The 23,164-nt window shown below is 42.3% G+C and overlaps 1 protein-coding gene across 1 annotated transcript in view; it reads left to right on the top strand.

Moving 5' to 3' along the window:
- LOC147730364 (solute carrier family 13 member 2-like) overlaps positions 1 to 23,164 on the top strand; it is a 423,239-nt gene that overhangs the window by 196,085 nt on the left and 203,990 nt on the right. The window contains exon 3 of the mRNA XM_086955168.1: positions 1,241 to 1,377. Within this exon, the coding sequence (XP_086811294.1) occupies positions 1,241 to 1,377 (137 nt within the window). The remainder of the gene's footprint in view (positions 1 to 1,240; positions 1,378 to 23,164) is intronic.

The following is a 23,164-nucleotide window of genomic DNA, read 5'->3' as shown; positions in this document are numbered from 1 at the left end:
ATTCGGATATATATTCCACCTGTCTGGAATATCTTTTGAATAGAACTATTTGTAATTTCTTAAATTGATGCAAAGCAGTACAGTCTTAGATCTGTGAAATGTTATTAATATTTTGTTTTTTTTATTAAAATATGAAATATGTTAGACTTTGTGGCTTTGGGTCCGGGATACATAGAATAAAAAATGTTATTGGTGTGCAAAGAACTCATGCCTTGAATTTCAATATTTTAATTGATAGTCCTGTGAGCACACAGGGGTTGACCGCCCATGGACAACGGACATGCAGAGCAATGGTTGGTTGCCCAATGGTGGGTTGGGTGCAGGGAAATGTTACATGTGGTACATGATCAGAAAAACTCCTATAAATTCTCTGAGGAAAAAAAATACTAATTTGAAGTTATAATTAACATTGGATATAACACCTTAATTAAAAAAAACATTAAGAAATCATTCAAACATAGTAAAAATGCAGTTGTGGTTCCAAATTAAAACTGAAAAATCACTGAAAATCACAAGTTATAGTTAGGACTGCAATCCAAATACGATGCTTATGACCTCACCATTTTTATACTAGTAAGTAACAACACCACCAAATTTAGAAAATGCATACTTAAATGAAAAAAAAATATTACATTTGTAGTAGTCTCTTTCATAGACATTTGAATTTCACTTGTCACATCAAGGCCGAGATCATGAGCACTGCATTTAGAGTGCACTGGTCCACTGGTAGGGACACAGTGGTTGGTAGCCCAGTTCAGATCCTTTTTGAAATCATGAAACATCTTAGACAGAGAGGGGGAGTTATGGAATAACTATGTTAAAGATGACCAACAGACTAGTAGAACCAGCCTTTGGGGCATTTAAAAATGTTAGGCATGTTGATAGAAGGGTCACCATCTGTCATCACAGGCGGAGGATGCTTCACAGCAGATGCCCAACTTTGCAAGTCATGATGAATGCTTCTGGCACTTCACTTCCTTTCAGGGAAGCGTACGCCATGTCCAGACACACCTTCTGCATGGCGCAAGGTTACACATGTCCCCAATAGGTGTCACATAGTGCGCATGAGCTGTCTGAGCTAACCTCACCGGTGAGGGCTTAACAAGACACATCCTGTTCTGTTGCAACTCTGACTAGCGACGAGCCAATGGGGTCCCCATGCTAGAGAAATGCTAGCTATGTGAGTCACCTTTGACAGCCTACTGTAGTTCATATATGACTCTATGTTCTCTTCTTGCAGGTATGTGCCCAGTACTTGAAGGACACCAACATGCTCTTCATTGGAGGGTTGCTGGTTGCTATTGCGGTGGAGCACTGGAACCTGCACAAGCGCATCGCCCTGCGCGTCCTGCTGATCGTCGGGGTCAAACCAGCTCTGTGAGTTACACCTACTGCTGGTGCATTGTGGTGTGGGTGGCTGTGGTTCTGTTTCAGGTATTGGCGCCCTTGTGTGCGGGTCTTAACAGTCTATACGTGTAGTTTTATATGCAATCTCTATTCTCTAAATGTTTCTTACAATTAATCAGTCAGTTGTACAATCAATTTTACGAAAAAGTCATCCATTTATACACTTACTTGCCCATTTATTCTTCCATCGACCTTTAGATATACATATATAAAAAATATGTTTTTTTTCAGAAAGACACACATCCACTGGATGATGTCATCAGTGATGTATTCAATGATGTCATTTGAGATGTCATGAGTGATGTCATGAGTGATGTCACTGACCATGTCGTGAGTGATGTAATATGTGACGTCATTAGCAGTGCGCGAGTTATAGTTAGCTGAACTAACTATAACGGGGGAATTTCAGAGGTTTTGTATGAGTAACATGACCAGCTAAGTATAACAGGTGTGAAACCTATGTTTTTTCAGTGAATTTCAAAAGTTTTTAAAATGCTAATTCCTAACTATAACATGTGTGAAACCTATGGTTTTTTCAGTGAATTTGCAAGGTTTTGTAAATGCTAATTCCTAACTATAACGTGGCTGAAACCTATGGTATTTTCAGTGAATTTCAAAGGTTTTTTAAACGGTAATTCCTAACTATAACGTGGCTGAAACCTATGGTTTTTTAAGTGAATTTCAATGGTTTTGCAAATAATCATTTTTAAATGTAATAATTGTTATATTATCTATACTGATTTACTACATTATTATAAATGATTTATTATTAGATACATTATTTTTTAAATTACATTACATATTTTTAATATAAATTGAAAAAAAAATGTTTGTACACCTCTCTGCAACACAGCCTCCTGGCATGTTTGCAGAGGGGGAACTAATTCCCCTTGCATACTGGGGGTCCCTGGGGGCCAACTAGCCCACCTGGAACCTCCAGTATGCGCCAGGGGGCTGCATTGCAGAGAGGTGTAATGAGGCCACACCCTTTTTTACACTTCTCTGCAAAGCAGCCCCCGGGCTTGTTTACAGAGGGGGAACTAATTCCCCTTGCATACTAGGGGTCCCTGGGGGCCAACTAGCCCACCTGGAACCTCCAGTATGCTCCAGGGGGCTGCATTGCAGAGAGGTGTGATGAGGCCACACCCTTTTTTACACCTCTCTGCAACGCAGCCCCCTGGTGTGTTTGCAGGGGGGGAACTAATTCCCCTTGCATACTGGGGGTCCCTGGGGGTCAACTAGCCCACCAGGAGCCTCCAGTATGCGCCAGGGGGCTGCATTGCAGAGAGGTGTAATGAGGCCACACCCTTTTTTACACCTCTCTGCAATGCAGCCCCCTGGCGCGTTTGCAGAGGAGGAACTAATTCCCCTTGCAAACTGGGGGTCCCTAGGGGCCAACTAGCCCACCTGGAACCTCCAGTATGTGCCCGTGGGCTGCACTGCAGAGAGGTGTAAGGAGGCCACACCCTTTTTTACACCTCTCTGCAACTCAGCCCCCGGGCGCGTTTGCAGAGGGGGAACTAATTCCCCTTGCATACTAGGGGTCCCTGGGGACCAACTAGCCCACCTGGAACCTCCAGTATGCGCCAGGGGGCTGCATTGCAGAGAGGTGTAATGAGGCTATGCCTCTTTTTACACCTCTCTGCAACGCAGCCCCCTGGCCCGTTTGCATAGGGGGAACTAATTCCCCTTGCATACTGGGGGTCCCCGGGGGCCAACTAGCCCACCAGGAGCCTCCAGTATGCGCCAGGGGGCTGCGTTGCTTTGCCCCGGAGGGCGGCGGTCCCCGGGGCAGTGTGGGGGGATTGGGCACGCTTCTTTATCACTATGCCCCCGCGATTTGGTCTCCCTGGGGCGTAGTTTGAAAAACTGGTGGGGCATTCCGGTCCGCTCCTATCCTGAAAGTCTTGTGGTGATTTGTCAAGCGGGGGTCGAGAAAAAAGGGGGTCCCAAAATGTGTTTTCCCCATGCAATTTCCCAACTGCCCCAACTGCTGAACGGAATTACACCAAACTTGGCAGAAAGGTAGACCTTGATTCAGAGTTGTGCCTTTTGGTTAAAAGGTGTAAATCCTTTCAGTAGTTCCTGAGAAAATCTAAATAAAAATCACATATATATCTATGGCCGCGGTGGATCAGCGCACCCTAAGCGCACCCTGCCGAGCACGAGCTTTATGTTAATTGGCTGTCAACACTCCAAACCAGGAAGTGAAAACAGAAGAAAAACGTGCAGAATGCAAAAATGGGGCAGGGTAGAAACACCCTGACCCCCTAGGCCTGCTCAGGGGGTCCCACAAGGACCCCAAAGCCCAAACCTTTTTTTTTTAAATTGGCAAAATCCACGCAGGGTTAGCAGATCTTGCCGATAAATGAAAAAAATGAACGGCGGGTTCTCGCGCTTCGTTGTTACTTACCCCCCGGGGGCCAAGTCCTGGGGGCATGGTAAAAACAAGGACTGACCTACAGTTTCACAAATGTCTTGCTTCGATGCTTAACTGTGTACTCATGACGATTGTTATTGGTTTTATGTAATCATGTAAAGTGCTCTAACGCCCTGGGACCATGCTTGCGCTACATAAAATAAAAAAAATAAGTAAATATTCACATTTATTTTCAGTTTCATGTCCGTCTTGGTGCTGCTAGAGGCAGCGTGCGCTCTATCACCCACAGAACACACGCAGACCACAATCTGTCCATCTGTCAGACACACCTACTGCTTGAGCCTGGGTTTTTGTCTTGTATCCACGCATACCAATGGCCTGCGCTCGGTGCCAGTCAGGCACACGCCAGCCCTGTCTGTCTGGAACACATTGGGTGAGCCTGCCTGATCCTGGCGCACACACGCACAAAACGTGTGCTCCTGGTGCACACTCGGCACATCTGTCAGGCACCGGAGCTGCAGCCAGACCCGCCCCTATTAATCACAGGTCAGCTCTCGTCAGATGCAGGAATCCACAGTGCGGGGGAGGGCTGCGACCGGGCAGTGTGTGCCCAAGATATAAAGAGCGCAGGAATGCGCTGGCCGGCTCTCTCCCCCTCCAGAGTGCCGAGGGAGCGCAGGGCCGCCGGTGCAGAGGGCAGCATGGCCTCGGCTTCTGCTGGACCGGAGCCCACCACCAGCCGCCGGGAGCTGTGCCAGCAAGCCATCCAGCACGTACATGTGAGGCTGTAAGGGGTGGGCGTCAGGGGGCGAGGTGTCCTGGGTCTGTCTGGACTCCATGGGCAGTGTGTGCACTGGGAACCAGGTTCCACAGTGTGTGTTGGAATCTGAAGCACAGGTCGGCCTCGACTCACCTTGATAATACTTCTGACCTGGATGCACAGCTTTAAGCGGTTCTCGCTGGTGCTGAGCACCGGCAGGCGGTAGTTCTTAATGGTAAGCAAAGATTTTTAGGTTAAATGTTTGTGAGCCACACCCTTAATGACATCAGCCACGCCCCTCTGAGAGACCCCTCCTCCCCCTCCCCCGTTTTTTTCATCCCACTTAAAGCCCTGCCTGGATGTAACTGCTTTAAGTCACTGCTTTAAATCTCCTATCTCCCGTTAGACTGTAGATGCTTGAGTGTGCCTCGGGGGAGGGGAGGTGTGATGGGGTAGAGGCGTACATGGCAACAGTGACAATTCATTTGGGACACTCCCGACAATGTGTGCCAAAATGCCGACTTTTAACTCGTCTCCTATTTAACAGCGCCCCCACGCACACTCCGATGCTGGTTAATGGAAACGTAAGTCCCTTTACCTTTATCCTACATCTGCATCTTATCTGTTCCTACGCGAGGGGTAGTTTTACACATTCCAGGCAGTGAGGCAGAAAAATATCCATTTCACCAGTTTCAACTGAGACAAAAGGAGATACCACCGTGAAATCCCAAATCAGGGGAGCGGGCATGGTTGGGATTCCAGTACTGTGCACATACTGGTCGTCCTGTGAACTAACTAAAAATACAGGAGAGACAGATTCTAAGTCTAGCTTTCCAAATCGACTACACCGTGTGACCCTAGGCAAACCATTATCTCCTTTTGTCTCTGTTTTAACTGGTGAAACAGGTATTTTACTAATCTGCCTGGGATGTGTAGAATGTCCCACTTTGCAACAAAACAAAATAGCAAATAAAGCCCTCTGTGTTTCAAAAAGTGATGTATATGGACCTACATAGATTTTAGGAGCAGCCTCCCAATGCTCCCTTCTGCATTGTTTTTTCAGCACATCTTATTCATCTCCGTCACATTTAATTTTCTGCCTCAAAATATCCATGTTTTTCCCACAAAATTATTTTTAAAAGGCGATGACCCTAAATGTGGCTCAAACTTGATGAATTGCCATACCCTCATGCTTAGAGGCCAAGGCAGTGAAGGCACTGTGTTAGTTTGCATCGACTTGTGTGTTTAAGTCCCTGCCAGACACTGGACGCATTGTGTGATCTTGGCCCGCCTCTGCCCACAGACTACCGTTACTGAGGGGCCCATTCAGAAATGTAGTCCTTAACTGACTGAAGAATGACTCTCTGTGTAATCATGGAAGTACTGCACAGGCTGGTATGAGAACTCCGCCGCGGGCTGTTTTCAGATCTACGTCACACGCTGTTTACCTAAACCCTGCACTGAAATTTCGATTAGTGTGTTCAAAGAAAGGGCACTGTGGTAAAGGATAAAGATATGTATGTAAGTACCCCTCGGGCTATGTAAGTCCCTTGCATTTCCTCTGCAGCCACGCCTTCATGTCACTCGTCCCCCACCCCCGTGCTGTGCGAAGTGCTGCAGGGGCCCCGATAGAGTGCTTAAAAAGCGCTCGCCATGACTTAGACTTTACTCTATTTTCTGCCGTCCCACTTGGATGGCCTGGCCTGCTTTCCTTCTGAAGTAAAAGGTTTATTATCTTTATGGGGCCATGTGTTTGGCCCCATAAAGATAAGAAACCTTTTACGCCAGAAGGAAGGCCGGCCAGGACGTCCAAGTGGGACGGCAGAAAAAGAATGCATTTTCCCAATGGCTGGCCACTGTTTAGCATAAACTGTGACGCTGGCCAATGGGAAAGAGGGGCGGGGCTTAAAGCCCGAGACTGCAAGCTCCTCTAAATCATAAAATCTCGCCAGCAAGTCTGCTCATGCGCATCCTACGCTGGCGAGACCTAAAAAAGTGTGGGGGGCCCAATTCCCTCCCTTCCCCAATGTGTAAACATGCTCTGTGGCCGGTTTAAGTTGGGAGATTAAGTCCCCTTAAATCCTGAGGGTCCCTAGGGTCCAACTAGCCCACTAGGTACCTTCAGTGAGCGTCAAGGAGCAGCTCTATGGCGCTTACTGGAGGTACCTAGTGGGCTAGTTGGACCCTAGGGACCATTAGGATTCAAGGGGACTTAATCTCTCAAATTAGAACGGCCACAGGGCGCATTTACACAGTGGTGAAGGGAGGGGACGGGGCCTGAGGTGACGTGTGAAAACACGCCTATGGCGTGTTTTAATTTGGGGAAATAATTGAGATGTCATCAGTGATGTCATGAGTGATGTCACTGACCATGTTATGAGTGATGGAATTTGTGACATCATCAGCAGTGCATTGCGAGCGCACGAGTTATAGTTAGCTGAACTAACTATAACGGGGGAATTTCAATGGTTTTGTACGAGTGAAATGTCCAGCTAACTATAACGCCCCTGAAACCTATGGTTTTTTCCAGTGAATTTCTAAGGTTTTTTAAATACTGATTCCTAACTATAACATGCCTGAAACCTATGTTTTTTTCAGAGAATATATATATATATATATATATATATTCTCTGAAATATATATATATTCTCTGAAAAAAACATAGGTTTCAGGCATGTTATAGTTAGGAATCAGTATTTAAAAAACCTTAGAAATTCACTGGAAAAAACCATAGGTTTCAGGGGCGTTATAGTTAGCTGGACATTTCACTCGTACAAAACCATTGAAATTCCCTCGTTATAGTTAGTATATATATATATTCACTGAAAAAACCATAGGTTTCACACCAGGAATTAGCATTTAAAAAACCTATTAAATTCACTGACAAAACCAGTTATAGTTAGCTGGAAATTTTACTGATATAAAACCAATGAAATTCCACGTTATAGTTAGTTGGACTCACTATAACTTGCGCGTGCAATGCACTGCTGATGACGTCACATATTACATCACTCATGACATGGTCAGTGACATCACTCATGACATCACTGATGACACCATCCAGTGAATATGTGTCTTTCTGAAAAATAAATATTAGTGAGTTATGTTTAAATATTTAAATTCATTTATTAGTGTTTCACTTTGTGTATAAGTGGCTACATGTGTTGGTAAGTAGCTACATGCGTATGTATATGGGTTATTAGATGTTTCTCTTAGTATCAGTATGAGTGTCTATATGGTTTGGTGGGGGTATTACTTAGCACATAGATGCATGAGTGACTGACTCGCTGTTTGTATGTGTTTTGAAGACAGCATATGTGCAGGACTGTATGGATGGATGAGTGTGTATATGTGTTTGTTAGTGAGTGAATGACTGTCTCACTAGTGTCTTTATCAGTAACTACATATGTTTTAATCTAGTATATGTGAATATTGATGTATATAAGTGAGTATATGTGAGAGTAAGAGATTGTAAGAGTTCCTGTTTAAATAAGTATGTGTTTCTATAAGTGATTGTTTAAGAGAATAAATATGTGTAATTTTCAATACAAGTAAGGTGGAAGTGTGTGTATAACTCTATATTCAAATAAATGGATGTTCAATAGTTTATTTGCACGTGTGAGTATGTGTGTGAGTAACTTTTGGATGTCTGTCGGTGTGTAACAGGATGTATAGGTGTATCACTTCATATGATAAGTGAGTATATGTATGAGTGACTATATAGAACTGTTGGTGAATGACTGGATGTGCATATAGATGGTGGAATTACTGAATTGCTTGTTGTAACTGATATGGGTATCTCCATTTTTTTTAAATTTCAGTTTCTATTTTTGAATATGTGTTTCAAGGGTTACATTACAGTGAAAGGAGGTCTGTCACTATGTCACAAGGATGGTGTCATCAGTGATGTCATGAGTGATGTCACTGACCATGTCATGAGTGATGTAATATGTGACGTCATCAGCAGTGCATTGCACGCGCAAGTTATAGTGAGTCCAACTAACTATAACGTGGAATTTCATTGGTTTTATATCAGTAAAATTTCCAGCTAACTATAACTGGTTTTGTCAGTGAATTTAATAGGTTTTTTAAATGCTAATTCCTAACTATAACTGGTGTGAAACCTATGGTTTTTTCAGTGAATTTCAAAGGTTTTTTAAATGCTAATTCCTAACTATAACTGGTGTGAAACCTGTGGTTTTTTCAGTGAATTTCATAGGTTTTTTAAATGCTAATTCCTAACTATAACTGGTGTGAAACCTGTGGTTTTTTCAGTGAATTTCAAAGGTTTTTTTAATGCTAATTCCTAAGTATATAAGACCTGAAAGCCCACCAGGAATCTCCAGTATGCGCCAGGGGACTGCATTGCAGAGAGGTGTAATGAAGCCACAACCCTTTTTACACCTCTCTGCAACGCAGCCCCCGTGCATGTTTGAAGAGGGGAAACTAATTCCCCTTGCATACTGGGGGCCCCTGGGGGCCTATTAGCCCACCTGGAACCTCCATTATGCACCTGGGGCTGCATTGCAGAGGTGTAATGAGACTATGCCCCTTGTTACACCTCTCTGCAACGCAGCCCACTGCCGCGTTTGCAGAGGGGGAACTAATTCCCCTTGCATACTGGGGGTCCCTGGGGTCAACTAGTCCACCAGGAGCCTCCAGTATGCACGAGGGAGCTGCATTGCAGAGAAGTGTAATGAGGCCACACCCTTGTTACACCTCTCTGCAATGCAGGCCACTGGCGCCTTTGCAGAGGGGGGACTAATTCCCCTTGCATACTGGGGGTCCCTGGATCATATCTGCCCAAACACCGATATTCCGAACGATAGTAAATGACTTTTCTTGAGAAACAATTGGATTTGGATTATCATGTCCTATACTTTGGAATTTTTGAATGACTGACTTTGAGGATGCTATAAATTACTCAAGTCTGCCCGAATTGTGTGGGTAAAATTGATACCTAGTCACTTTGAATAAGAATATACTTATGTCTCGTTTAACATTTGGAAGAAATATCTAGTTATATGACAACGGGATACCGACATAACTTGAAGGAAATAAGAACGCCCTGAAGAAGTTCTGTTGTACAGAACGAAACATTTCGGCTGGCTGTGGTACATAAACTTAAGGACAATAAAAGCATTTGAATATACACCAAGATTCAGCGCTTCAATAAGTACTCTAAGTGATATGATTTGATTGGACTCATTGTGAAAGTGGTGCTGTGCCAAACTTTGGAATATTCTCCACTACTCTCTACTACTTACTCTCTCCCACTCTCTACTACTCACTCTCTACTGCTCTCTACTACTCACTCTACTACTTACTCTCTACTACTCTCTACTACTCAGTCTCTACTACTCACTCTCTACTACTCTCTACTACTCACTCTACTATTCACTCTACTACTCTCTACTACTCACTCTGCTACTCTCTCTACTGCTCTCTACTACTCTCTACTACTCACTCTCTACTCTCTATTACTCACTCTCTACTCTCTACCTCTCTACCTCTCTCTTCTTCTCTCTCTACTAATCTCTACCTCTCTACCGCTACCTCTCTACCTCTCTACCTCTACACCTCTACCTCTCTACCTCTCTCTACACGCACACATATAGACATATATGCATATATATATGTGCATATGCATTTATATATATGTATGTGTATGTATAAAAAAAACAACTAAACATTTTTTTTTCTAAACAGCTACTTTTAAAACTGTCATTCTTTTTTCCCATGGTACGCTCCCGGGTACGCGCACGGGTGCGCGTACCGGGCGCTCCCCCCGCGAAAATCAAAAAAAAAAAAATTTTTTTTTTTGCCTTGCGGGGCCCTTTTATGGCCCCCACATCAAACCTAGGGGGTCAGGGGGGGTCTACTCTGCCCCCTTATGGTCATTTCCCTCTTTGTTTTGGCCACCTCTTGTGTCTCGATTTTACCGAGACACAAGATGGCGGCCGCTCCGGACTGTTTAGAATGTTTACAGACACCCGAGAGCCAATCAGCTTTCCTCGCGCAAGTCGCGTGGCGCGCCCCGTGCGCGTACCCGTGCGCGTACGGGTGCGCTGCTATAGATATATATATTTTTTTGAACCTTAATTACTCAAAATCCACTGGAGCACATATCTTGAGACATAGCAAAGGCACATCGGGCTACCAGTCCCTACAATTTTGCCAAGTTTGGTGGAAATCCATTCAGCCGTTCGGGCTAAAAGTGAAATCGACCGCCCTATGGAAATTAACATGGGGAAAACGCGTTTTGGGACCCCCCTTTTATCTCGGCCCCCGCTTGATGAATCCCCCCCAAACTTTCAGGGAAGGACCGGACCGCCATGAGACCATTTTCCTGAAAATTTCAGGCAGATTCGTCAACCGGCGCCAAAGTTATTCAAAATAGAATGTTGAGATTTAACATTGAAAATTATCCTAACTATAACTACCTACTGGCGACCGCCAGTAGGTAATATATATATATATATATATATATATATATATATATATATAACACCAAATCCTGTCCATCTTGAAATAACCAGCAAGACGATAAAGGCAGGAACGGACCACCACTCAGGCAAAGGTATTATCAAAGTGCTTTATTGCTCCCTTCTCCCAACATGACGCGTTTCGACCAGGTCTTCCCGGTCTTGTTCACATGACATACCCGGGATCCCGCGTGACTTAAATACTCCCATTTACCACCATGTTACCTCCCAAAAAGTTCATAGATAGAGAAGAAAGACTTTTAAAGATGAACTGGCAAAAAATATAACTTTAAGCCTGTCTGGACGATGTACATGAAAATACAATTAGTTCATGTTTTTCATAGTTGAACTAGATATACTGGGCAAGTGCCCAATATTCAACATCAAAGTCATTTCAACAATTCCAAATTTGAATTTAGAAACAGGTGGAAAAAAAATGGGATATTACACCAAAAATGTGAAAGTGAGATGCAATGACTATGAAAACACAGTCGATGCGACATATTAAAAACAATATAATTCAGTGGATGCAATTATATGTCTCATCAAAAAGAATCCCGTGAGGAATTCCCAAAATTGTCAATAACCTGTAAATAACAAAGGAAGACATTTTGTAAAAAGGCATGGAAGAGAAATGGAGAAATAACAGATAACCTAAAGTGCAAAATGAGTGCATAACTGTGGGGATATAAATATTTAAACGGTTTGAAAAAAAGCCATCACAAACATTAAAACCACACCATCATCGGACCAAAACCAGTAAAACCAGTTACCTAGTATAACCAATAAAGATCACAATAAAAGCGAGATTAAAATGCAGTAAATGACCCTACACACTACACAAATATAAATACATTCCTAATTACACAGTATAAATATTCACCAAATTTCATACAATTCAAAATCAAATTAAACATCTCATCAAAATAACCAATTAATAAGGTATCCAAAATTTCATTAGGGATTGTAAAAGTAGCATAGTTCAAATTGACAGATATTACATTGAAGGTAAAACAAACTCATCTCATGATTGATATATTTGTCTTCAGTAAATAAATAAGAAACACAATTAGTATTAAATGATCGTAGAAGCTGTAAAATCCAGAAACGGTTTATAAAAAAGTGTAAAGATCTTCCCCTGTATTAAGCCCATTTGGCATCTCAGTATCTAACCATACAATGTATTTACTTTCCAGTTGGCGCAATTTCTTCTCTCTATTCCCTCCTCTAATAGATTTTGGAACAGCGTCAATTACAAAGTACCGAAGATCATTTAGATTCTTTTGGTGTACCAATTTAAAATGACGGGCTACCGGGTACGCAGGGTCAGAATTTACTATAGCCCTAAGATGCTGTAAAATGCGGTTAAAAACAGGGAGTTTAGTACTGCCAACATATTTCAGTTGGCATGTGCATTCCAGTACATAAACTGCAAAGTCTGTTTTGCAAGAGTAACGGCCTTGTATTTTGTTGAGCACAGGAGAGAATGCATCCTCAAATTCCTGTTTATTTACTCCAAACTTGCAGGAACCTTTTCTGTTTGTCAGCCAATTACTTTTATTGCATACTTCCGGACTAGTTCTTACTAGAGCATCCCTCATAGAGGGTGCTCTCCTAAAAGTTATGACCGGATGTGTTTCTAACTCTGGTGCCATTGTAATATCAGTTTTAAGAATCGGCCAATGTTTGTTAACTATATTTCTCACTTGCTTTTCTTGGCTACTGAAAGTGGTGATCAATCTCACCACTGTTTTTTTAATTGGATCCCGATTCACAATCACACTGCTGGTACTAGGTTGAGCAACATGTTCTTGTACTCTCACAAGTGCTGATTGCAACTCATTCAAATTTTAGCCACAAGCTCTGAATCTATTCAAAGATTCAGACAAACATTTGTCCAGATCCTCTTTTTTGCTGCAAATCCTTTTTATCCTTAAAAACTCCCCATAGGGGATGCTTTTATTTAGGTGCCTGGGATGAGCACTGCTGGCATGCAAAACAGCATTCCCAGCAGTAGCCTTTCTATGTAATCTGGTTTGGATATTTTTATTCTCCACATAGATCTCTACGTCTAAAAATTTCACTTTTAGTTTGCTGGCTTGAGCTGTGAATTTGAGATTCAGGGTATTTACATTAATATCTGCCACAAACTGTAGTGCAGATTCGCACGAGCCATTCCAAATAACACACACATCGTCGATGAATCTCCACCACTTAATAACCTGATTTGAAAATGTTTCAGAATGGGTGTGCTTGATGACATGCTTCTCTCACCACCCCACATGCAAGCATGCGTAGCTGGGGGAGATGCATGCCCCAATCGCCACTCCTCTCAGCTGCTGAAACAACTCCTTATTGAAAAGGAAAAAACCATTAGTGAGACAGAGCTCAATCATACTTAATAGCATTTTGTTGTGTTGGTAAAAACAAACATACCTTTCTGATAAAAAGTGGTTGATGGCATGTAGACCATCATTGTGGTTTATACTGGTATAGAGGGAACTGATGTCGATTACTAAAAAACAGTATCCATCTTCCCACTTAACTTCTTTTAGTTGTTCTAGAAAGTGACCAGTATCCCTTATAAAGGACGGAAGATCTTCAACAAAATTATGAAGAAAAAAGTCCACATATTTGGACATGTTTTCCAATAAACTACCCTGGGCAGAGATAATAGGACGCACGGGCACTGGGGTGATTTCTTTATGGACTTTAGGTAATAAATAAAAAGTCGGTGTTACTGGAAAATAATTTTTTCAAAAATTGTGTTCTTCCTTACTTATTAATCCATCACGTTTCCACTGAGCCATATCCTTGGAGATCATGTCTTTAACAGCTAGAAGTATAGGGAAGGCCCCTTTTTTTATAACAGCATTCTTCATTAAGCTGCTTCATAGCCTCTTCCATAAACTGAGCTCGCGGCCAAAGAACAATATTTCCGCCCTTATCTGCTTTGTTAATGATGATATTATTGTCATCACTAATCTTTTTCATTAGGCAGGAGTATTGCTGTTCTTTATAATGCCGTTGTCGATTTTTATGGAGGCATGTTCTGTTAAGAGCCTTCAGATCTTCAATAATGCAATCACCAAAGACATCAATAGCGTCTCTGGCCATTACAGGGATGAAAGTGGACTGTGGGCGAAAATGTGTAAGTCCTGCCTTAGTAGTACATGAAATAGCCATACTCATCAATTCCTCTTGTGTGTTCATAAATACAGAATCATTCAATTCAGCTAACTCATTAACCGTTCTCAAAGTAGGAACATCAGAAACCTGAAATTGTGCACTTGGTTGGTTATCAGAAATAATAGACAGAGCTTTAGAGTTTGCATTCTTCAATTTGTGAAATTTTTAATCATTTCAATTTTCTAATAAACTTGAAGATATCAACACGTGATTGGAAATAATTAAATTCAGACTTCCGGCAGAATGAAAGTCCCAATGCCAGCAGTTGTAGTTCTGCAACACTCAATTCCAAGTCCGTCATATTGATAACAGTGTTCGCAGCCGCTAAACTGTTTTCTTCACACTCAGAATCACCCATATTTTTCACTTCTTTTTGTTGTTGTAGCCTCCGCGCTTTCCGCCTCCGTTTGCGCTGTTCGTTCCTCCTGCTACATTTTGAACCTGGGGTATTCTCGGCCTTAATGTTTGGCGACGGTCCTCTATAATAAAGCCCAACTCCTCTGAGAGGCTATAATTGAGTGGCACATGTTCTTGTTGGTTTGTTTTACTGTTGTTTGATACAACACTGCTGGCAATGGAGCTAGCATCTGAGTCAGTAGATACCACCACATTAGTACTGGGATTCGAGTTCACTTGCACCTGTTGGATCTTACTGTTCATCGCTTGTTTCTTTACTCCGTCAAAGCGTCTCCCAAAAGTAAAAATGCGACCAGTTTCATAATAACATTCTTGTGTTTGTGTAGGCGTTTTTTGATATCCTCTCTTCCCTTTTCTACAAGATCTTTTAATCCCAGGGCATCCAATTCAAGATTCAATGAGTGAATTTGGGACACGATGACATGTCTATCTATTTCGGCGTACCTAATCAAAATACACACCATGTTCATCGACGCCTCCATGTTGTTAGTAGCCCATTCCTGTAGCATCAAGGGATTAGGATTTTCAAATGATGGTGCTATTAATACTCATAATCCCCTAGGCACTCTGCCTGCCTTCTTGTACTTCTCCAGTGATTTCTTTTCCCACCACTTAATGAGCTCCGTGCGCTGTAATTTCTCCAGCTGTTTAAGCATGCTTTTTATATCCTTTCAATTGGTAGACATAACTAAATTTTGCTTATCAGTGCTGACCGGCACCGATTTACTGGCAAATAAAGCATCCGCTAGTTCTTCGCGGTTCCTGAGCAGGTCTGTTGGGGACGCCATAGTGTTTATGATATGGAGCGTGTTATAGCACAATTACAGTATCCCAAACACCCGTAAGGTATAATTTCGTCCTATTCGGGGTTTTGCAAAGCCTGAAATCTTCACACCCGCAGTAATGTCAGCAAAAGTTTCGGTTCCCCACGCAACTGTAGAGAACGGCTCACCATATATATATATATAATAGCTAATTGAGATCCACGTATGTGCAAAGCAAAATACACTGCCACGTCACCAAAATACTGCAGAAAGTGGGAAAATGTGCATGCTTAAAACGAACTGATTGGTAGTTGAGTACTCAGCCATCAATATGAATTTGAATTTGAATTTAAAAACATTTGTAAAGCGCTCGCATACCCAGCGGTTTCATGGCGCTAGTGGTGATCAGTGGGTGGCAGCAACAGGGAGATTAAGGGTAGGCTTGTGTAAACAGAAAGGTTTTAAGATTTTTCCATAACAAAAGATAAGAAGGTGAGGTGCGTAGAGTAACCGGGAGGGAGTTCCCAAATGATGGAGCCAGGACAGCGAATCTCGCTCCGCCCGCCCTCTGCTTTTTGAAGCGGGGGATGGTGAGGAGGGCCAAATGGGCCGAGCGAAGTTCTCTGCCTGGACAGTATGGCTTAATGAGAGAACGGATGAACTCGGGAGCAGTGCCCGATCTGGCCTGATACGTGAGGCAGCCGAGTTTAAACAGGGCGCGCTCTCTCACAGGAAGCCAATGCAGAGTTTTGAGTAATGGAGTGACCCGATGATATCTGGGTAGGCCATGGATCAGGCGGGCGGCCTGGTTCTGCACCAGTTGTAGTCGATGGATCATGTATGCAGGGGCTCCATTATAGACTATGTTTCCATAGTCTATACGGGAGAGTACCATGGCCAACATGATAATTTTTAAAGCTGAGGGGGAAAAGAAACGAGAGACTTTCCTAATTACTCTAAGGGAAAAGAAACATGAAGAAACTACGGAGCTGACTTGCGGGTGAACAGTGAGCTGGGGATTAAGAAGGATTCCCAGGGTTTTCACTTTGGACACAGGAAGTGGTGGGGCACCAAGGGAGGGGGGCCAAAAGGAAGGGGACCAGGGACTGCAGCCACCTCCGGTCAAGACCAGCTCGGTCTTGTCCAGGTTGAGTTTGAGGTGGCTGCAGTTCATCCAATCTTGAATGAGAGTCATGGTTGTTTGGACGTTCAGAGCAGATGAAGAGGAATGGGACAGATTGAAGATTAACTGGAGGTCATCCCCGTAATTAAACACGGTGACCTCCAGTTGCTGTAACATAAAAATGAGGGGAAAAATGTAAAGGTTGAACAAAAGAGGGGAAAGTGATGAACCCTGAGGGACCCCGCATTCTACCTTGCGAGAGGCCGCTGCAAAGCCAGTCAAGCGGACTCCCTGTGTTCTCCCAGCAAGGAAGGACTCCAGCCAAGAAAAGGCTAAGCCTTCTATGCCCGCCGCCCTGACACGGTTAAGGAGGATGGTATGGTCCACAGTGTCAAAAGCGGCGGATAAATCTAGGAGAATCAGGGCTTGCAGAAGGTTGATGTCGATACCTTCACGCAGCTTGTCCATGACTGAGATGACGACTTTTTCTGTAGAATGCAGGGGGCGGAAACCAGCTTGGCAGGGGGAGAGGCAATGATTTGCCTCAATGTGAGTGCTCAAAGTAGAAGTGATGTGAGTTTCCAGGACTTTTGCAAGGTAAGGGAGGAGTGAGATGGGGCGGTAATTGGAGGGGGTGGTGGGATCGGCGTCCAATTTTTTTAAGATTGGGATGACAACCGCCGATTTGTGTGAACTGGGAACGTGACCGTGAATGAGTGAGTTAAGAAGGGTCAAAGGGGGAGTAGGGCAGGCTGAGTAGACTTCCCTGAGAGTACAGGCAGGAGCAAAATCCAGGGGAGAGCCTGATTTGACCCGTTGGAGCAAAGGGAAGAGGGTGTCAGCGGTTAGAAGTGGAAAGTTAGTCAGTTTAACGGTGGTGGGGGGAGGGGAAGGATCAACAAAGGTGGAAGAGGGCGGGGGGATGTTGTGTTTAATTTTAACAACTTTGTCTATAAAAAACTCGTTGAGCGAGTCACAGAGGGATTGGGACGGGGGGATGGTTGACGTGGCTCTGGTGGATGAGGCAAGTTCATGGACAGTGGAGAAGATTTCCTTCGATTGTGACTCTGCAACCATTATCCTGTTGGTGTAATGTTCGGCTTTTGCTTCCAGGATGCTCTTTTTATAGGTTTGCAGGACGGCCAAGTAGATGGTTTTTAGGTCAGGGTCGTAAGTTCTTCTCCAGACAGTGTATACACATAGAAATGTGAATGTAAACAAATCACTTTTTGTCAATGCAGTAATCCAAATGCGAGTCATGAAATCATGTCAAAACTGTGTTTATTTAAACACTTTGGTTTAAGCAAAAATTGCACTAAATTGCATATCTCACAATGCACTATTTAGTGTTACACACATAAATAATGAAAGTGAAGTAGGACAACTGTTTAACGCTGCCGTGAGAAGGAACCATTTCGTTCGAAACGCGTAGGCTATCACAGTGTGCTGAATAAATGTAAATTTCTCTAACAAGCGGAGTGCTGGATTACTTTTTTGTGAGTGGATTAAACACAGGACCCTGTCCTGGTCCCGACTCTAGCACCAACTTGCCAAGTGCTCCCTCTGCGACAGGACGGATCGTGTTTGATATATATATATATATGTATTCAAAAACAGCAGTCTATCACCACGTAACCACCAGGCAGGCAGAAAATAGGAAAGACCACGCGAGTCCCAAAATTTCTTTGGTAGGTTTTATTAGAAAGGAGAGTTTACCAAATCTGACGCGTTTCGGGCGTCCGCCCTTGGTCACAGATTGTCAGGCTAATGAAAAAACATCCCTTTTAAATGGTACGCTGCACGAATTCAATTTGTGTTTTTTTCTCATTTGCAACACCATGTGATGAAAGAATAAAAACTGAAGACACACTACATATATCTGACCTAGATAGTCTGTTTTTCAAACAATAGATATTGCACATATAAATGGAACAAAGGAAGTATGGTTTTCAATATTTGCATGTCAATTAACAAATACCTTACAATCATTTTGAAACCCAATTTTCGACAAAATGTGAGATTTATGAGGAACAAGCGCTGTGATTGTCCAGTTGAGATGACACATTATGACCGCATAAATGCTTTAACCAGATAAACTGCCGTTATTTAAATAAACAATGTATACAATGGTCACTTAATATTTTAAAGTGCAATGTGCGCAAATAAAGTGCAAATGCAATGTGCAAAAAGGCAAGGTATTATGTGCAACACAGCAAATAAATATACATATAAATATTTATAAATAATTTCATGGTAAAATCGTTCAAGATCATTATTTGATAGAGCTGATCGATGAGAATGTAACCATAAAAAACCATTGTCTATTTCTCACCAGCAGTTTGTTAAATTACTGCATAAATGCATTGGTAATTTAACTGCAATATTCATAGCACTGATGCACAACGTGTATTCTAATTGTGCAAACTAAAAAGATTTCATCAACCAACTTCCAAAGTATATTCCAATCAAATATATCTAATGAAAACTAACCAAAATTATCATAGTGTCTGTGTCCCAAAAACAATAGGGAAAGTAATGTGAGCCCTTTGAACCAATGAATAATGAAAAAAACAAAATGTGCATAAAGTACAGAAAAAGGTATAAAATACGTATAAATGAAATTCATAGCAAATCTTAATAGGGTGAGGCAGATCAAAACAGATAATAGCATATATTCTAGTTGCTGATTGAGGATAGGTTATAGGAAAACATGTAGATCCTCCGTTGTATTCAATCCATTAGGAAATCTGCTGTCTAGTTCAATAATGAAATGAGATTCAAGTCTCCTCAGCATTTTCTCCCTGTCACCACCCCGCCTAGATTTTAAAACAGAGGCAATGACATAATATTCCAAGCATTGTAAGTTGTTGTTATGTATTGCTTTAAAATGCCTGGCAACTGGGTACGCGCCATCATTATTAACGATGGCTCGTAAATGCTGAAGTATCCTGGCATGCACTTGTAGCTTTGTGCTGCCCACATATCTAAGGCCACAGGTGCATGTCAGGACATAGATAGCAAAGTCAGTCTTACAGTTGAATGTACCCTTGATATCCTTAGCAACCGGACTGAATGGAGTAGAATATTGGGAGGTATTTTTCCCAAATTTACACGCTCTACAAGTAGAGCAACGTTTGAATCCCGGCCGGGATTTCAACCAATCCTCTTTTTTCTCAAGCTCAGGGAATTCATGACCGATCTGGGTTTTAAGGGAGGGTCCCCTCCGATAAGTGACAACAGGATTGTCTGGAAGCCTAGGGGTCGGAACCAAATCCATTTTTAAAACAGGCCAGCGTTGTTTTATAATAGACTTAATCTGTCTGGCCTGTTTACTATACCCGGTAATTAGTCTAGGAGTTTGCTCCTTACTTGAATCAATTGTTGTTATTGACTCATTATTGGTGGTGGAAAAGAAAGACTCACGGGTTCTAGCATTAGTTTTCTGGATGGCAGTTCTAAGAACAGACTCTTTATAACCCCTACATCTAAATCTATCAAGGGCTTCATTTGTACAGACCTCCAAATCATGATCGGTACTAACGATTCTTTTTAATCTGAGCAACTCCCCAAAAGGAATATTGTCAATGGTGTGTCGAGGGTGAGCACTGCTGGCATGCAAGATGCTATTGCCAGCAGTGCTCTTTCTGTAGAGTTTTGTGGCAAGACGACCATCCTTCACATATATTTTTACATCTAAGAATTCTGCCTCCTTTGCACTCACATTTGAAGTGAATCTCAGATTTTCCTGATTATTATTAATGCATGAAAGAAAATCATTAACCCTCTCCTGATTTCCCCTCCATAAAATGAAAACATCGTCTATAAAGCGCATCCACTGCACGACATGCTCTTTGTACATAGCGCCATGGGTGCGCAGGAGGATCTGTTCGTCCCACCAGCCTACATGGAGACACGCATAGCTGGGGGAGAAACAGGCCCCCATTGCTACACCTCTTCTCTGAATGTAGATATTGTTACCAAATAGAAATAAATTGTTGTTTAAGCACCAACCATATATATATATGTACCAATAACATGTCATAAAAAAACATGATATTATAAACGAAAACATTAAAGTATTTTAAAAACTTCAAAATTAACTTTCCCACTCCAGTCAGTGCAACAGTAGGGAAAGTGTTGGTTAGCGGAGGGGTAAAAATTACTATTCCCACTCCAGTGAGTGTAACAGTAGGGAAATGGTTGGATAGCGAAGGGGTAAAAGTTACTATTCCCACTCCAGTGATTGTAACAGTATGGAAAGTGTTGTATAGGGGAGGGGTAAAAATCACTATACCCACTCCAGTGAGTGAAACAGTAGGGAAAGTGTTGGATAGTGGAGGGGTACATACAACTATTCCCACTCCAGTGAGTTCAACAGTAGGCAAAGTGTTGGATAGCAGAGGGGTAATAATTACTATTTCCACTCTAGTGAGTGCTACAGTAGAGAAAATGTTGGGTAGTAGAGGGGTAAAAATGTGTATTCCCACTCGAATGAGTGCAACAGTAGAGAAAGTGTTAGTATACTGAGGGCTAAAAATTACTATTCCCACTCCAGTGAGTGCTACAGTAGGGAAAGTGTTGGATAGCGAAGGGGTAAACATTACTATTCCCACTCCAATGAGTGCAACAGTAGGGAAAGTGTTGGATAGTGGAGGGGTAAAAAGTACTATTTCCACTCCAGTGAGTGCAACAGTAGGGAAAGTGTAGGATTGCGGAGGAGTAACAAATAATATTCTCACTCCACTCACTACAAAATTAAAAACAAACAAATATTAACAACAAAAATATTAAATATGTTAAAAACTAACAGCCTGATTCATCATACTACCGTTTTGCGAGGCCCTAATAGCGAATCATAGCGAATCGCTATTAAGGACTCGCAAAACGGGATTCATGTAGAAATTGCATGAAGAAATGCGATTCCTACATATTCCTTATTTGCGATTAGCAAATTGCTAATCGCAAATAAGGAATAACTTGCCATTCATTCCTATGGGCCAAAAGGCCCATAGGAATGAATGGGGAGTATTCCTTATTTGCGATTAGCAATTTGCTAATCGCAAATAAGATAGCGATTTGAAGGGTGCCATGGGTGTACAAAGGACACCCTGTAGCACCCCTCAAATGAAATTTTACACAGGTGTTGCACACACACATGTCCAAAGGACATGTGTGTGTAACATGCAACTTAGAAAAATGCATTTAAATGCATTTTTCTGAGTTTTCGCAATTTACCACGAGATCTGACCTCGCGGTAAATTGCGGCAAGAAATTGCGAATTCGCAAAATTAAATTGGATGTTGAATTGCATTTAAGGAATCTCAAATAGAGATTCCTTAAATGTCAATCCTCGCAAAATTGCGAGATCGCAATTAGCGATTTTTACATTTGGGATGCTGAATCCCAAATGCAAAAATCGCTCTCGCAAAGGGCCAGATTCTCAGAATCTGGCCCTTTGCGAGCGCTATTTTCTTTGATGAATCGGCGGTAAAATACAAATATATTTAAAATAAAAAACATATTCTAATGTTAAATTTATATGACAAATACCTACAAATATTTTACTAAAGAAAATAAAAAAATTCTTTTAAACAAATAAATATTTTTAATTAGAAATTATTTAGAAGCAAAATCAATAATTTTTACATAAATGTTCTTTTTTTATTTCCTACCCTATAGCACCACACATTTAACAACCCACATCTAAATGTAAACAATATATACTTTCTTATATAACATAAATAATTACCAATTAAAGAAATATTATCAATAAAAAAATTAATTAAAACTTCTAAAAACTCATAAAAATTAATTTACTTTCCACACTTTACTCCTTTAAATCCCCACAACCCACAGCTAAAATTAAATGGAAAAAAAAATCATTGAACAACTAAGGGGTCCATTAGGATGGCTGACACCCTAGCGGTGCTGAGACCGGCCGCCAGAGGTGCGGCAGTCCCGCACGGCCAATTAGGATGGAACCGCCACCACGGCGGTCACATCCTGTATATTTAACATTGTAGCGGGCGGTGCTATATCCAGCACTGCCACAATGTTAAAAGAGCACGCTGTGCATTTGCATGCACAACGTGACAGGCACCGCGTGGTGCCTGCCACCTTGTGCATGCAAATGTCGGGGGGTACCATGGGTACCCCCCAAGGGCAACCACCCACACCCTCAACCTCCTTGGGGCCCGCAACGGGCCCCTAAAGGCATTCCCCACGTGCCTTTCCATGGTGGAGTCTCCGCCATGAAAACGCATGGGACCATCATCATCATAATATGGATGGAGGTGCATGGAAGGCACCGCCACCATATTGTATGTCTTTTCCGCACAGTAGGCAAATGGGCGGATTGCCTACTGGTGAAAAACTGGCGGACGGTCTTACCGTCCGCTGGGGTCCCCCCACCATCTTAATATGGTGGGGGAACTGGGATGCGGGCTGAGTTTATTGTCGGGGGATTGCCACCGCCATGCGGGTGGTGGCGATCTGCCTGACATACTAATAGGCCCCTAAGTATTTATAAACTAATTATAAAGTAAGAAAAATATATGTACTCCAACACTGTACCCCTTTAATAGTAAAACCCACTCACAAAAATATAAACATATACCCTAATTAAATATCAATTAAATA

Source organism: Lissotriton vulgaris, chromosome 2_1 (genome assembly GCF_964263255.1).
Source record: "Lissotriton vulgaris chromosome 2_1, aLisVul1.2, whole genome shotgun sequence".
Classification (NCBI taxonomy): domain Eukaryota; kingdom Metazoa; phylum Chordata; class Amphibia; order Caudata; family Salamandridae; genus Lissotriton; species Lissotriton vulgaris.
This window is presented reverse-complemented; position numbering and strand designations above follow the sequence as displayed.